Source organism: Callorhinus ursinus, unplaced genomic scaffold (assembly GCF_003265705.2).
Source record: "Callorhinus ursinus isolate GAN/ISIS: 27379988/994484 unplaced genomic scaffold, GSC_fseal_2.0 scaffold7, whole genome shotgun sequence".
Classification (NCBI taxonomy): domain Eukaryota; kingdom Metazoa; phylum Chordata; class Mammalia; order Carnivora; family Otariidae; genus Callorhinus; species Callorhinus ursinus.
Window position 1 is genome coordinate 25,035,952 of NW_027397069.1, and position 16,609 is coordinate 25,052,560.

General features: G+C 42.3%; 1 protein-coding gene and 1 pseudogene across 3 annotated transcripts in view; one reads left to right on the top strand and one right to left on the bottom strand.

Moving 5' to 3' along the window:
- Positions 1–580: 580 nt before the first annotated feature.
- SLAIN1 (SLAIN motif family member 1) overlaps positions 581–16,609 on the bottom strand; it is a 61,910-nt gene continuing 45,881 nt past the window's right edge. For all 3 annotated transcript variants that reach the window (XM_025874917.2, XM_025874916.2, XM_073894413.1), the window contains 4 exons: positions 14,681–15,022; positions 8,022–8,177; positions 3,291–3,579; positions 581–1,674 (listed from right to left, as the gene is read on the bottom strand). In XM_025874917.2, coding sequence (XP_025730702.1) covers positions 1,599–1,674; positions 3,291–3,579; positions 8,022–8,177; positions 14,681–15,022 — 863 coding nt within the window. In that variant the 3' untranslated portion in view covers positions 581–1,598. The remainder of the gene's footprint in view (positions 1,675–3,290; positions 3,580–8,021; positions 8,178–14,680; positions 15,023–16,609) is intronic.
- Positions 11,109–11,820, top strand: LOC112826581 (U1 small nuclear ribonucleoprotein C-like; annotated as a pseudogene).

Here is a 16,609-nt window from a genome sequence, read left to right on the forward strand (position 1 = left end):
ACTCAGTATCTTTATTATGTAAATGGTGAGAACAGCAGGTGGTTTGGAATAGACAAATGTACCTGAAACCTCTAGGACAGTTCTCCTCACTAAAGAAGTGCTCAAAAAATATTACTTGCCCTTTGGTATCTCACCCCTCCTCCAGCTCACATGTCATTTACACAGCAAGTTAACCATAAAAGCCATTCCAGATGGAATTAGATGTGTTTCTATTTTAATATTTAACATTAAAGCCTTTCCATAGGACCTTCAGGTGAAAAGTTTTTTCAACATATATCAGACATAATGTCGAATAATATTTTGCTTATATTGTGACAATACTTCAAATTCGACCCCCATGAAGTGTTAATCACGGACAGTGTTCATCCGTAAGTACTTCTGGGCAAGAGGCTACCTGAGTTTCGAGGGCTTTTCTAAATGGGACCTAAACCTCACTGCAAAACCAAAACCTCCCATTCGTATCAGGAGTATTCTAGAGAAATAGTTTTCACAAATGTGAGTATCCTGCTTTCACAATGATAGTGAAACAGAGAAATGGTGTTTATACTGCTCGTGCTGCACATTCATGCGTGACCTGATATTGCTGAAATAGTCTTTATTTCCGAACATTCCAAAAGAGCAGTGTACACAGTAACAAATATTAAGTCCTATACCATAAGAAAGCATTCATTAGTGCAAATGGGTTTTGTAAAAGGTCTATCAAAAAGATTTATTTGCTTTAAAATGCATCCATTTCCAGAAGCATTGTTAACAAAACATTACAGTTTCTCATCCTCTGTAATAAAGTATTGAAAATCAATTGTGGTACAGTAGCAAACACTGCAGGTATTAAGTGCAATGAGCCTGTGATGCCTTTATAAATCGGAAACCCAAGTATGACAATAAATTAACAAAAAGACAAGACCATCTAACTGCTATCTGGCTACCTCCTTGCAATGCTTCAGCTTATGTTGTGCTCATTCAACATAAAATTAGGTCTTTCAAATTGTATGGTGGATTTTTGCTGATAGATCCCTAGAGCTAAAAAAATAGTACCTTACCACAAAAATATTTTTATGGCACAAAATTTAAGTTGTTCCATAGTGGTTCACAGAGGTGTAAAAAGAAATAGGCACAAAAAATAAAATTCCTGTAAACTATAAAAAAGTAAACTTCAAAGCATAAATTATAGAACCTAGTTGTAAATATGCAATGTATTAAGATACAGAACATGTACAATGGGAAGATGATGTTTAGAACACGTAAGTAAATTGAACCAGTTACTTAAAAAAAAAAAACTCATGGCAAAGAAAGCATTATTGATACATCTCAATCCTCTCAAAAAGTGTCCAGGTACATAGCAGTTCTACAAAAACCCCCTAGATCTAAATGTCACAATACCGCAACCACGGATCTGAGACTGGTGCAGTATTCTCTCAGGCAAATATTTAAGTGCAATCATTAGTCTCTGGCGCTTGGTCTGTTGAAAAACAATGCAGTAAATATGTTAAAACGCAGAAGGGAAAGAATATCCCGACGTTCACGGTTACCTAGCCAGCTAGGTAACTCGACCCTCATTTCCGCTCCTTTCCCGTGTTCCAAGGGCGCGAGGAACCGCATCAGTAGCAACCGTCTCTCCAGCTTCCGTCCCTCAGAGCGCTGAGCGAAGACAGAGGCTTTGGAGGCTGAAGGAAACTGAGGGGGCGGAAAGAGGCGGTTAGTACAATCCCAGGGGTCCCGGCCCTTACTCCCATCTGCTCTCCTCCACGCAGCGTGGGCGCCGGCAGCTACTAGCACTTTCCTGAGCCACGCGCTCACCAGCTGGAAACCCCATTCTCAGCACACAGCCATGCGTGGGTGGGTGGATGGGGGTGTGTGTACGTGTGTACTGCAACATATCCTTCCTGGACAAAGGGTATTTTAAAACCAGAAAGAAAAAGATAAACTCTTGTCTAAAAACAAATGGGTACTTCCTTGAATGCAAACAGCAAATTCACATGAAATTTGCAACCTTACAAATAAAGATGTGCCTATGACACCGGCAAAGAATAATACCCAGTGTTTGCCTAAGTTTGGGGAAACGTCCTCCCTTTAGAGAAGATTAGTTTGGAGACCTATTCAAGGACAAATGGAGGGGTCACAATAACCGACATCCACCAAATACTGGGATTCTATTTGCCATGAATATAACACACATCTGTATTTATAAGGGGAGAAAAAGCCAGAATTTATTAAACATGCAACAAAGTGCTTCCTATCTGGAAGCACTCCTAACGGGACTAGGAATTCACTCATTTTTGTTTACTTTTATGTGTTTAATAGTTTCTGAATTTATCTGAGCACTTATTACTTCTAATCGGAAAATATTTACACATATTAACACAAAGAAGGAAGAACTACTTGCTCGCGCATCACCCCTTTGCACACTGTCACCATGGTCCATCCCCCTCCTCCTCCAGAGCCTAGTTCCTTGTTGGGAGTGGTCTGTGGTCACTGTCTCCTCTTCCAAAACTATCCTGGAGCCACTGCTATGGAATTCCTACTGACCTAGAACACTTCAAGATCTCCAGTTCAAGAAGGGTACATCATGACCACGAACTTGTCTAGTATGTGCCTTGCAACTAATCTGAAGTTTTAAAGAAAAAAAAATTCCAGCGGGACCCTTACTAAACTTACCAACATAAACTAACAAAGGCTCAGCTCCAAAAGACTGTGAGCAGGTGTGCATGTGTACAGCTGCCCAACGTGTTTGCTTATTTTGATAAAATTATTGCTTCGACAAATATTTACCATTTGATCCTGTGCTAGGCATAGTCCTGAGCCTTGGGGTTTTATATTCATGAACACTCCCTTCCTCCGTCCCCATGAAGCTTCTATTCGAGAGAGGACAGTCAGACCATAAACTAGTAAGGAAGTAGACTCTACTCCCTCAGGCGGTGATCAATGCTCTGGGGGAGAAGGGGGGAGGAGGACGGGGTGAAAAAGGAGCTACAACTGCCCCTGGAGCTGCACTTGTGCACAGAGGGGTCATCTGAGCGAAGTCCTGGAGGGAAAAACCTGGGGAAAGGAAAATACACAAAAGCTCTGCAGACGGAGCTTACCTGGTAAATTCAAGCAAACCCTGGAGCATCGGGAGTGAAGTGAGGAGGGAGGAAGGGACACCCCCCCGCCCCAGCACTTTCCAGAAGGAGGTGGTCAGAGGTCAGGCCATGAAGGGCAGCGTGCCAAAGACCCCAAAAGGGAGGCTGGTTCCCAAGCAGTTTCCAATTTCAAGCCACAAAAGAGGCGGTGGAGCGAACGAAGGTTCCTACCTTCTAACAGGCTGTGCAATTTTGCTTCGAGGCAGGTTACTCCCGTTTATTGCCAGTGAAGGTCTGGGAAGCGCACTGCGGCCCAGGGTCCCCGACGCGGCGGCCGCTTTGTTTGGTGTGGGGATGCCTGTGCTGGAATATGGCTGGAGGCCATTGGACAAAGGCATGCTGCTGCCGCCGCCCTGCACAGTGGGACTCACGTAGGCCGTGGCTTTCAGAGGCTGCCGCACGGACACTGGGAAATGCCCCACGCTGTGCATTCTGTGCTGAAGCTGTCCTGGGGAAGGAACTAGAAAGGAAGACAGGGACGAGAGCGAAAACTTACACTGCCACCCAACTGAGGAAGTGGACCTTAACCCTAGACCAGCAGGGTCTGAAAGGTAATAGACAGAAATGAAATGTGCGTTCCAGACAGCACTGAGTACTAGAAAATTCTAATTCTTGACACGTCTCCCGTTCTGTCAGTCAGCAACATTTCTGAGTACCTAACTATATCTAGAAGCCACACCTAACAACAGCTTCCTTTCCTTTAATGAACAGAACCATCCCTGAGTTCTCACAGGACAGTTTCTTCCTTGCTTGCTTGGAAGACATGAGGATGTTCCTGATGGTTGCGCTGGGGATGGTTTCATGAAAATAAAACCAGGGGACAATACTGGGATGATGGGAAGACAGAGGTGACATCAGTAGGTTACGAACATGGCATTGACCGATCTCCTGGGGTTGGTGGGAGGAGTAAAGGAGTATTAATCCACATAAAGCCTTACAGGGGGGCCTGACACTTAGTAACCACTCAACCAGTGCTATTATTACCTTGAGAATAGCAAAATCTAAGACGAAGGGAGCTCTCTGCATAAGAACTCTTAAGAACTGCATCAGTATACTTACACACCCAACATTTTCTAAAACAGTTTAACTGATTTTATACTTAACCATAAAATAGGAAGGGGGAAAGACAAAAAAAAATGTCCGTTGTTTAGTGTCTCTCAAATTATTTTCTTAAAAAATTAGTTTTGCCCAAGCGTCAGATGAGATCCGTACACGGGAATGCTGATGCACACGTACAGGAGTCAACACTCGATGCAAACTCAGGTCTACACAAGATGCTGCCGTAGTTTTGGTCCCATCGAGTTTCTGTGACACTGTAAAACTTGTCAGCTGACAAATAATAATCTCTAAGTTCCTTTCCAACCAATTCTACAATTCCTTAATGAGGTAGCTTTCAACCATGAATATTTCAATACATTGGCTCATCAGGTGTAACAAATGCACCACACTAATGCAAGAAGTTAAAAGGGGAAACCAGGGAAGGAAGGGATAGGTAGGGATATCTTGGCACACTGTACTTCTTCATTGCTAAGCCTAAAACTGCTCAGAAAAAAGTCTAAATTTAAAAATTCAATGTGAATTCAATTTCTTTTGAAAAACATAATACATATAAAGTATATAAATCTTATATATATAATACATAATAAAGCATATAAATCTTAAGTCTGGCACTCAATTTTCAAAGTGAACACACTGTGGAACCACCAGTCACTCCAAGATACAGAGCATTACCTGCACCCCAGAAGGCTCCCATTCCCCTTCCCACTCACTGTTCCCATAATGGTAACAGTTATTCTCACTTTATCACCACAGATTGGTTATTCCTACTGTGAACTTCATAGAAATGTAATTACACAGTACGTTCTCGGGCTTCTTTCACTCAACATTGTGTTTTTGAGATTCAACCATGTTGTTTGCACTGCTATGTAGTATTTGGTTGTATGAATGTCACAATCTGCTTGCCCGATGATGAAAGGCTGGGTTATTTCCAGTTTGGGGTTTTGTGAACATTCCTGAATGTATTTCAGTGTTCATATGCACTCATTATGTAAGGTATATTCCAAATTCTATAACCATCAGCATAAATGAAGTCAGCAAAGTCACTGGATGCAATATCAAAATATAAAAATCAACTATTTCTAAATATCAGCAAAGCAGAAACTAAAATTTAAAAGAACACTACCTATAAAAACATTTGAAAAATCAGATACTTAGGAATAAATTTAACTGTGGTGCAGAAAACTTCCATACAAGAAGCTACAAACACTTTGCTGGGAGACATGGAAGAAGATCTAAATGAAGAGAGGTGCCATGTTAATGAATTAGAAGAATATCATGAAGATTCCATTCTCCTAAAATTTATCTACAGATTCACTGACGTCCCAATCAGTATCATTCGAAATGAAATTACACAAGTTAAGAAAAGCATCCTACAAATTCTCCTATACACAATGTCTATACTCTAACCACTCAAGTATTTTAAAACAAGTGGAAAAACAGATGAGAGTGAAACAGACAAAATCCCAATTGTACAAATAAGAAAACAAGAATCAGAAAGAATACATAACTTATCCAAGAACTTATGATTAAGACCCAAACTCAGATTTTTTTCTTTTTACTGCAAACCCAGGGGTTCTCCTTCTGTATCACGCTGCCTTTCCAACGTTACCTTACCTTTGTGTTTCCCAGAAAGTGAGATGGCCCAGAGCCAGGGATCGTCAGGATATAAACTTACATTGTATAGAGAAGAATTGCTTGGAATGCTTTCGAATAAAAGTAAATGCGGAGAGAATCCTTAGATCTGAGAGAAGCGTCTGACTGACTTCTCTTACATAGCAGTGCTCTGGAGGGTTTTTCTTCTCTCCTTGTTACACTATGTGACTTTCAAACATTGATTTTTTTTTTTTACATTGATGAATTGGCATTCTCCTATAAAGAAAAATTTCCCCTTCTCCATTTATGTATTTTGTCTATTAAATGTGGAACTGTATTTATTTTGCTCTACTGGTTAGAATCCCTTCGAATTGCTTTTTTTTGGGTGACTTCAGTGGTCAAAGATTTGGTTACTGGGCACTTCTGACACATCCCCATCAGTCTTTGAGCATGTCCATCAAAACCGGCCACTCTCTGTTGTGGACATTCTATTTTGGGTTCCATACATTGTTCTGGCACTCAAATCATGCTATGAAGCCAAATGGAGTCAGAGTTACCAAAAATTCCTAATCATTACCACATGTGCTACTGTCAAAACCATTCTTTCTCATTCTACATGAAAACTATTGACTCTTGAACTCAACTAGAGAACTGTGTACTTAAGTCAAATTTCATCATGACCTATCTGGCTGGTTTCCCCAGCTGCCTCATGTGAAATAGTATTTCTCCCTTTCCCACCATTAGCAAACTCCATAGGTTGTCTTCTGTGTCTTTACACAAGTCATTAATTCCGATATTAACAGATCAAGGCCTAAGATATGGCCCTGTGGCATTCATTTACTCATGCATTCAAACTCACTAAATACCAGGCAGGGTGCCAGGTACAGGGTGCAGAAAATCAGTTAAGCTAGGGCCCAAGCCCAGAGGGATCTGATGAGCTAGTATGGAAGATAAATATAAAGACCATGAAATACGACACATTGGGAGGAAAAAAAAGGTAAGCACCCAAAACTGAATCCATCCCAGATCTGCTTCGGGGGTTTATGGGGAGGTCTATCAGGGTCATCAATGGAGCCTTTTCAAAGGGCGTGTGGTGTTTGGGCTGTAGGATAAAGGTAAAGAGCAACAAAACTGCATAAAGAAAGGGAAAGAATGGCACACAGGAGTCAGAATATGTTTCTAGTTAAAGATGAACTCCGGGGTCATCAGAACAGTTTTCTAGCTCTATTCCTTTCCCTGTATGGCCCTGTGCAAACTGTTACGTTATCTGTTGCCTCATCTGCAAAATGGGAACAAGGACAGAAACGACCTCATAGGGTTGCTGGCAGGACTGAGTCGGACAAGAGATATAAGCCAGTTAGCATGGTTCCTCGTGCTCAGTAAATGCTGCCATTTTGAAATGAAAAACTGTCACGTGTGGGGAAAATGCCACTTGAGCCCCAAACTGGAATCCGAGGGAGAAAGGCTTCAAACCAGTCTGGGTGCAGATGTAGACATCCGGTTGATGACTGCTGACCGGCCCGCTCTGAACACACTCCGGGCCCCCTACGTTTGGGCCACATCGTTACTGGGACTCTGACCCTCAGTCCGCCTCCCAGGGGTCGTTCTCAGACTTAACCCCAACTAGCCCCATAAACAGCATGAGTCGGAATGGGACGGGGACAACTGGAACCACCACATCCCCACACAAAATAAAAACACATGAACACGAGATTTCATGCTCACCGCATTGCTCACTGCTGGGTAAAACGTACGGAGAATGAACGACAGACTGTGTGGTAAGCTGAAAAGGGGGCAGATAGATACTACTCGGCACACTAAAACAGAACTTCCTTTTGGGAGGAACAAAGCTCTGGACTGGTAAACAACAAGAGCAAAGTGACAGCAAGACTGAGTAAGTATGCGTTCTTCAGAGTGAAGGCATCGGGCAGATACAGCCAGAAAGAGGCAGATCTGCGAGGAAAACACGTAATTTTTGTTATACGCTGAGTGGGCAAATTAATCACCATGTAGTACTTCTGCTATCCTTGGATAGAGAAGATTAAATATAACTTCCTAATTATTAATTCATTAACATATGCACTGATGAAAATACTAAACTGTACTGGTGAAGTTAAAAAAAAAAAAAAGGCATGAGAAAAGTTTCCTGCTATGTCCTCAAAAAAAAAAAAAAAAAAGGAATAAGCTGTTTTTCTAATTGTGTTACAACTAAAACTTACTTAAAAAAAAATTACAAATTGTCATACTTACTGCAAGACTGTATTCTTGAAATCCCGTTTCCGGCTCCATGCAAGCTCGAGTCAAAACTCTGACTATTTCTCACGGTGACTGGTGAGCCAGCATTGCTAGGGACAGCAGTCGTACCTGGCATCCGAGCTAGATTAGGCATACTTCTCCGGAGCTTGTCTAGAAGAGAAAAAAATTCTAGTTAAAAATCATAAGGCTTATGCCAACTAAATTACTAGCTTTCAAAAGTAAACTAAATGATAGTAAGCTCAATAACAGATAAAAATCATCACGTGTGTTATGAATGGTAACAAGCTACCACAGAATTAACCTTCTGTTTGGAGAACAAACTCGCTATCTCCAGAAAGGGTCTACCAAATAAATTGTTTTTTTTTTTTTTAAGTGTTCTATAAAAAGTAGGGATTAGCTAATCAATTAGCTATTTGTTTCTATATATACAGTAAGTGGATAAAATTGGATCAAAGTGAGGTTAGAGAATCATCTGACAGCCACTTAGTTAGAAATTGTTACATATTAACAAAAAACCCTAGAACAGTCAAATCCAACACTTACTTTATCTTTTGCTAGCACATCAAAATGGAAAGAATGATTAAAGTTCTACCTTGATGTGTTTTGAGATGCCTACTGATCACATCAGTATGACCCCATTAAGTTCTGGAAAGTTTTAACTAGGAGTACGCCTCTAAATTTCTGGATACCTGAAAAAGAGATGGCTTCTGTTGTCACTCTCCTTGCTGAGTCCGTCTTCTGCCACAAAGGGGCAGCAGAGAGCCAGCCACAGATCTCAGCGCAGCGCTGTGACTTCAGTGCGGGGTGGGGGGTTGGGTGGTGGCTCCAAACTAAAGTACGTGTAACAGGTCACTCACTCAAGCTCAGAAAACAAAGGATCTATTTAGATGCTAAGCCAAAAACTCCGTGCTCAAGTACAAAACTGGATTCACGCCTTCCTCCCCTTTACACACAGCTCCTCCTACACTTACTCAGACCTGCAGGTTGCACCTCGACCAGCAAGCAAGTCCTCTAATCCAGAAATCGGGGCCATCTCCTCAGATTCACCTCCCTTCTACACCCTCAGCCCCAAGTCCTGTCAGTAGTTAATGACTCTTTCACTTCATCGGTTCGGACCACATTATCACCCACGTTTTCACGGCATCTCCATGCACCCTGTCTTGCTCTTCTGACCCACCTTCCACACGCCTGCTCCACTCTTCCTCGAGCACAAGTACACACCCAGTCACCCGCTTAAAACCTTCCAATTACTCTCCCACCTTCATCTGAAAGCCCCCAGGCATGGCCCACATGAGACCCTTCAAGGTACCAGCTCCCGTCCTTCTTCCCAACCGTATCTCCTGCTACTCCCACCCCTCAGGCTACCCTCCTACCACAGCAGATGAGCCGAGTTCCCAAATGCTCCACATTCTCCTGCACCTATGACATGCTGATTCTGCCCCCCCCCCCGCCCTTGGCCACGCTTCCCCACTTTACGGAGTGAACGAACAGGGACACCAGAATTCACTTCACCGTGCACATGCTCCGTGCCAGGCACCCTAGGAAATGTGGGGGATACCAGAGTGTACTATAGGTACACTCCCTGACTCTGAGTTTTATCGTCTAGACCATGGTTTTGCAATCTTTTTTCCATTATTGAGCCTAAGAAGAAAACCTAAAATAAATTTAATGTTCAATCTTGTTTCTCCCAAATGGAACAAATTAAATATTGAAAATAGCATTGTGAAACTCTGAAACATTGGGAACTTCGGAGGACCACAAACCATTGTGACATCTCATGCTTTTCACTCACGCCTCACTCACCAAGATAGTTTCAATTTTACTGGTATATGCCCTGAAGCACTAAGAGATACATATCAGGACACACGAGTTTGTGGTCACTTTCAAGTACAAATGCTGTACTTGAACACTAATCCAAAATGTGTCCAAGGCCAAAACCAAACTCATCTCTTCCTTCCCCCCCCTCTTTGCAATGCTCATTCTACATTACTTATACCCGGCTGTACAGGTACAGGGCTGTAGCCCTGTCCAGCTGACTTCACAGAGCTCCGGGGTGAGATCCGACCCAGCTGACTTCCACAGAGCTCCGGGGTGAGATCCGACCCAGCTGACTTCCACAGAGCTCCGGGGTGAGATCCGACCACCCCACACCATGTCCTCACTCCCTGTGCACACTTCTGGAGGAATCATGCTCAGTTACTGCCAGTGACTGTTAGATTTCTTGCCCACTTTCCTCATTATCTCCTTGAGGCCTGTTTTTAACAACCACAGGTCTCATATTCCCAAACTTTTGTTAAAATTCCTAACTTCAAGGGCGCCTGGGTGGCTCAGTCGGTTAAGCCTCTGCCTTCGGCTCAGGTCACGATCCCGGGGTCCTGGGATCGAGCCCCGCACTGGGCTCCTGCTCAGCGGAGAGCCTGCTTCTCCCTCTGCGTGTGCAATTCTCTATTTCTCTCTCCCCCCCCACCCCATCAAATAAATAAATAACTGGCATGAAAAGTGAGCCTCTATCAGTGCAAGACTAAATTACTTTGACTATATATATTTAGGCTGAAGGGAGGCACAGGGAAAGATATGCTATTATGTAGAATATGAATTGTGTTTTTGTACATCTAAGTTTCCAAACTATTTACCATAAAAGTTTTCATGTATCTAGTTGAAAAGTAGTATCATAAACATCTGTACATTTTCCACCTAGATATACTAGTTGTTTTCATTCTGCCATAATTAATTCACCTCCATATACATATATACACACACTTGTTTGCTGTTGTTAAGCCACATAAAAGCTGCAGACATCTTGACACTTGAACCCTAACTGCCTTCTCCCCCTCAATTTTAGTATGATGCCATGACTACCATTAGGCCCACAGAATACATTTTCTCCCTGATGGTTTGAGCTTTAATAAATTCGTCACTATGACATTCCTTAGCTGCCACTATTTCCCTTTAAATTTTAAATCTGAAAATTCTATCGAATCACAATACTGTCATGACATGTAAACAAATTAACAAGTTTTTAACAATCCATACACAAAATTTTGCACACATCAAGAATGTCTTTCATAAGGGAGTGGCCAACGGCCTGCAGAGCAACATGCCTAAGTTTTATTGTGACTACTGAGACACGTACCTCACCCATGACTCTCCATCTGTGAGAAAGACACACTGCAGTGGTAGGAAACACAAAGAGAATGTGAAAGACTACTATCAGAAATGGATGGAAGAGCAGGCTCAGAGCCTGATCGACAAAACAACTGCTGCATTTCAACAAGGAAAGATACCTCCTACTCCATTCTCTGCTCCTCCTCCTGCAGGGGCAATGATCCCACCTCCCCCCAGTCTCCCGGGTCCTCCTCGCCCTGGTATGATGCCAGCGCCCCATACAGGGGGCCCTCTCCCATGATGCCAATGATGGGCCCTCCTCCTCCTGGGATGATGCCAGTGGGACCTGCTCCTGGAATGAGGCCACCTATGGGAGGCCACATGCCAATGATGCCTGGGCCCCCAATGATGAGACCTCCTGCCCGTCCCATGATGGTGCCCACTCGGCCAGGAATGACTCGACCAGATAAGAAGAGATAGGAACCTCTTTATGTTCATTTTATATTACTTGTTTACTTCACCAGGAGATCATGGTGTTGTGACTCTGGGTGTTTTCTCACAGCAGGACAAGGAAGACTTGCTCCCCCTTCCTATCAAAGAGAGAGTAGTTTTTGCCGGGGAGTAGTGGGACAAAAAAAAAAAAGCAATTTTCATTTGTATTGTGAAATGTGAAAATAAAATTGTCAACTGTTTTAGTTAAAAAAAAAAAGAATGTCTTTCATAAGCTTTTCCCCCTAAACCACAATCAATCAAGGTTCACACCTTAGTTGTGGTGGATAGGTTTCTAGTCTGTTCATCTAGATGCATCTGCCTTTCAAAACCAATCTTTATTCATGTGAGCATCAAGTCAGTTTCACAAAGCTTTAAATCTGAAATATGCTCTTAAAAATAAAGGCTTCCAAGTGTAAACATTTAGAATATGACTCCTCCAGGAGCTAAGCTGTGATCTCCAAGCTGTGTCAGGGACCATCTGGAAATGAGGTACACTTTCCTGTCAAACAATCTGGAACATATTAATGACCATATATACTTTAATATTCAAGGAATCAAAAATAACACTCTATCTTCCCAAGAAACCAGTAATTTATCCTCAAGTACTGAGACTCAGCAGGGAAGCTGGAGGAATAGACCAAGGAAAGAATTCAAATCAGTTTTCCCATTATTAAAGTAGCAGCAAGACTTACCACTCTAGGAAACACAGACTAAAGAATCTTTGGCAATAAAGGAGATACTCGGTTACCCACCAATCCGATCTGGCCTTCCACAATCAATACAGGGTACAAGGGAGGGCCTGGGGCTAACAGTGCTTACATCATGCCACCAACAGTCCCTGCCCAATCAACTCCCTTGACATTGACTAAAGATCCTACAAGATTTAGTCATTTTTCACATCTGGCAAATTATTCCAAATATGCTCCTTTTAATTCTATATCCCCTATAAACAGTCCCATAACTTTTAAGAGCCCTCTCTTCTGAATCTAGGCAGTGTAGGAGCTATGGAAGCAATAAACATAAATATGCATATCTCGTTTCTTTTTAATTATTTTTAAATGAATCAATGATTTAACAATTCTTCTATCTCTATCATTTTGCTAATTTAGAAAGATATATGATAGTTTCAAAGTTACCGTTCTTATTTCACAATTTTGTTCAAATGATATTCTGTGGTAACAAATGGAGGCTTAGCTATCTGAGTTATATCTATATACTGGGGCCGGGGGGGCAGGGGCAGAGAACCGAATGAGTCACCCAGGTGCCCCAGTGAGTCCTATTTTTTAAAAAAAGGCATGTGGGAAAGGAGAGTGACAACCTTTATTCCCTTTTTTCAGTACTTTTATTTTACTCTAGGCAAAATAATGGTCATTGTTTCATTTCTTCCTTAGGTTGGGAGAATACGCACCAGATGGTTTGATGTGAAATTTTACCTAAGTTTTCCAAGTAAAAGGTATTATTTGGCCACATTTTATAGTCAAAGAAATCAAAGTTTACAGACCCGAGAAACCTGTAAAAGGCAGAAGTGGGAGGACGGGACTGGACTCCAGACCCGTGCGCTCACCGCTAAGTTAAGTGGCACAAGTCCAATCCAGACAACTGCCGTTGTAGTCCGTTGTCCTCTGTACGTGGAGACCAGAGCTTTCAGGAAAAATAAAACCACCACAGTCGGGACATGAAGCTGTGTTATGTCTCTGCTTTCCTAATAGGAACCATCATAGCACAGCTCCCAGGAAACCTAATCCTTTTCATCGTGGTGTTTTGTGTAAGGTAAAACCACTTTTCTAAGGTTAAGACAATGACCTGCTGACAACACGGCTCAAGATGCCGAGCTGGCATCTGCTGGGCAGCTAGGCTGCGGTGTCCTGAGACACCTGACAAATAACCTTTAGAGCAACAGTTCTACGGGCCCTTTTCCTCAATTTTAAAACAAGGCTGGCTTTCATTAAGCACATGGAATACACCGCTTTATGTGTAAATGACGAGCTTTAATAAGTTGAGTTACTATGACATTCCTTGGCTGCCACTTTTTTCTTTCAAATCTGAAACCTCAAGGTCCTAAAAGGGAAATTATGACTAAAACATTCAGTATTTTCAAATGATTTCTCAGCATGAAAGATACAAGTACAGAAGAAGAAAAGGTGAAAACTAAAAACACGGTGACAGGTATCACAAATACAATCTGTATTTGGCCTTGCAGTACTTTTAAGTGAGCTGCTTAATCACTCCTGGGCCCAGAAATGGTGCTATATGATAATTAGATGCTGTAATTATAAATCTGGTTTTTTTCCTCCATATTATATGGGATCTGTGTGTGAAAAGTCTGGCTGGTCATTAGTATAAAAGCATACCAGGCTTAGAAGAGTACATGATTGTTTGTTCTCCCTACAGTTTGTTGGAGGTCAAGGACTGTAAGTCCTGGAATGGGAAAGACAGACAGATGGCAAAGAGGGAGAAAGGAAAAAATACAAAAGAGGTGACACGTTCTCTGACTCTCCGTGTTGACGTTGGGGAAGATCAGCTTCCCGTTATCAAGCCAAGTATCAGCCTCCTTATCCCTCCTGCTACACAGACCTTTCTTCTAGATGTCACAAGGAAAGACACATCCAAACGTGCCCTAAATCTGGATGGGCATGTTTCCCCCGCATCACTCCATGCCAAGAACGGGCCAGGAGAGACTGAGGTGAGGCCCAGATAAGGAGCCACAGCTCAGTGCGGCGGCCCCCACGGGGCTCCCCTGGGAACGCCACCAGCACCACCTGCCCATCCTGCCCTGACCGAGCCGCCGCACAAAGACGCCCCCCATGCGTAGCCCGTTCTGTGTTGGCTACTTCATGGTGGGGTTTTTTGAAGCCGTGAGTCTGTAAATCTGGGACATATCATCAGATGCTGGGCAATTTTAGATTTAAACTTAGACCAAACTGATCAGGTCTTGAAGATATACTTCATAAATCTGGGAAACATTTACTAATTATTTACACTGACCTTAAAACCATTTCTCAACCACACATGAAAGATCAAAGCACATTAAAGACCGAAGGGCACACATAACCTACCTCCATTGGTCCGATTTGGTTGCTGATCAGGTGTTTGGGCTTGAGGTGAGTAATACTGTTGCTGCTGGTAATTACTTGAAGGAAAATAGTGGGAACTGGGGCTCCTCCTACACTCCCGAATGCTGGAGAAAGTCTGTGAGTGGGGAATGCCTCTTTGGAAAGGTGAACATCTTGGAAGACGAGGCTGAGGTGGTGGCAAATGATCAAATTCTTCCTCGTCCTCCAGACTGAAGCGATCATATTCTTGATCGCTACACGTCCCTTTTTTTCCTGAATTGAGTGACACACTGGAGCTATGTCTGGACACAGATGCTGAGGTGGAAGCGTAATCTTGCCTGAGACCTAGGACAACAAGGAACAGTATTACCTCAGGAGACGTTTCAGTCTAGCAAAAATCAAGTTGCAATCAAGTACCGGAAGAAAATGTGCTCCAGATTAACAGTTCAAATGAAGACCCGTATCCTGTTCATACTTTATTAAATCCCAAGAAAACAGATACATTCACCCACCAAAACAGGTGTCTAATACTAGGCTGTTCTGTTCTACAAAAAGACTGCCCCGATTCCAGAGAAGACTAAATATACTGCCACAGTTCATCGGTCAGTGTCTGTCAATACTCCCAAATGATCCCTTCTGAAATCTGGAGATACTTAGGAGAAGCTACCCATTATCATTATGAAGAGTATGTTATGGGTTAGACAGTTAAAACAATCAAATCTCCTTCCAGGGAGGAACTCCTCCTGTCCCTCACCCCCAGCTTTCAAAGTCAAAGTTCAAAAGCTGGGGTACAAAATATTCTCTTACAAGGTCGCCTCTCTGTTCTATTTGTTACTAATATTATCTTTTTCAAAGCATCCTGACACTTCAATACTTCAATGGTTTTGGGTCATCCCAAATGACAACCATCTAAAAACAGACTGGAAGTGTCTAGTTATTCATGTCACTGCCAATACCACAATTTTTTTAAAGAAGGACATTAATCGTTTAGCCATGTTTTCAGAACAAGTCGCTGTTATTTTACTACTACTGAATAATAACATAAAACCATCACTTTGCCCCTCAGAACGTTATCTTATTAAACTCTCCGTAAGCATGACAGTGTTTCTCATAATACCCCTAATTCTGAAAGCAGGAAATGGTCATGCTTCAATGGAAGGACAGTTGGCTGTTTCTACTTTATGCTGACCTGAAAAGGTAATTCCAGAACAAGCCTAACCCCATCCAGTGCTCAGCAGCTCACTGTGCATTTTGATGCCCTTGTAATACCCTTGCAGCAGTTCACTCCTAGATGACTGGTTAACTCTACTGCAGAACCAGTGATAAGCTGTTCCAGTTCTAATTATCTTCTCTTCTACCATTATTTATCCTGAGAAGTTTATTAATGCATTTTAACTGAGCCTACATTAAAGATAACTATAGACTTACATGCAGTTCAAAGAACTAATACAGAGGTTCCTTGTGCACTCTGCCCAGTTTCCCGCAACAGTAGCATTTTGCAAAATTACAGAATAATATGACAACTGGGATATTGTGATATAAACCCATCTTGTTTAGATATTCCCAATTTTACTCAGGTACATGTTAAGTATTAAGTTCTATACATTTTATCACCTGTAGGATCAAATATCTACCACCAGTGTCAAAAACACTGAACAACTCCAAAAACTCACAAAACAACAAAAATCCCTTGTGCTGCCCTTTCATCACCAACCTACCTCCCTCCCGAGATCCCACATCCTGTCTCTAACCCCCATCACCCACTCATCTGTCCTCCCATTTCTAAAACGTTCTCATTCTCAAATGTTATATAAATGGAATTACGGCAGTATGAAATCATCTTTTCTCGCTCAGCATCATTCCTGGGAAAGTCATCCAAGATGCTGCCTGCATCAACAGTCCACTCCTCCTTACTGCTGAGTAGTGGTACTC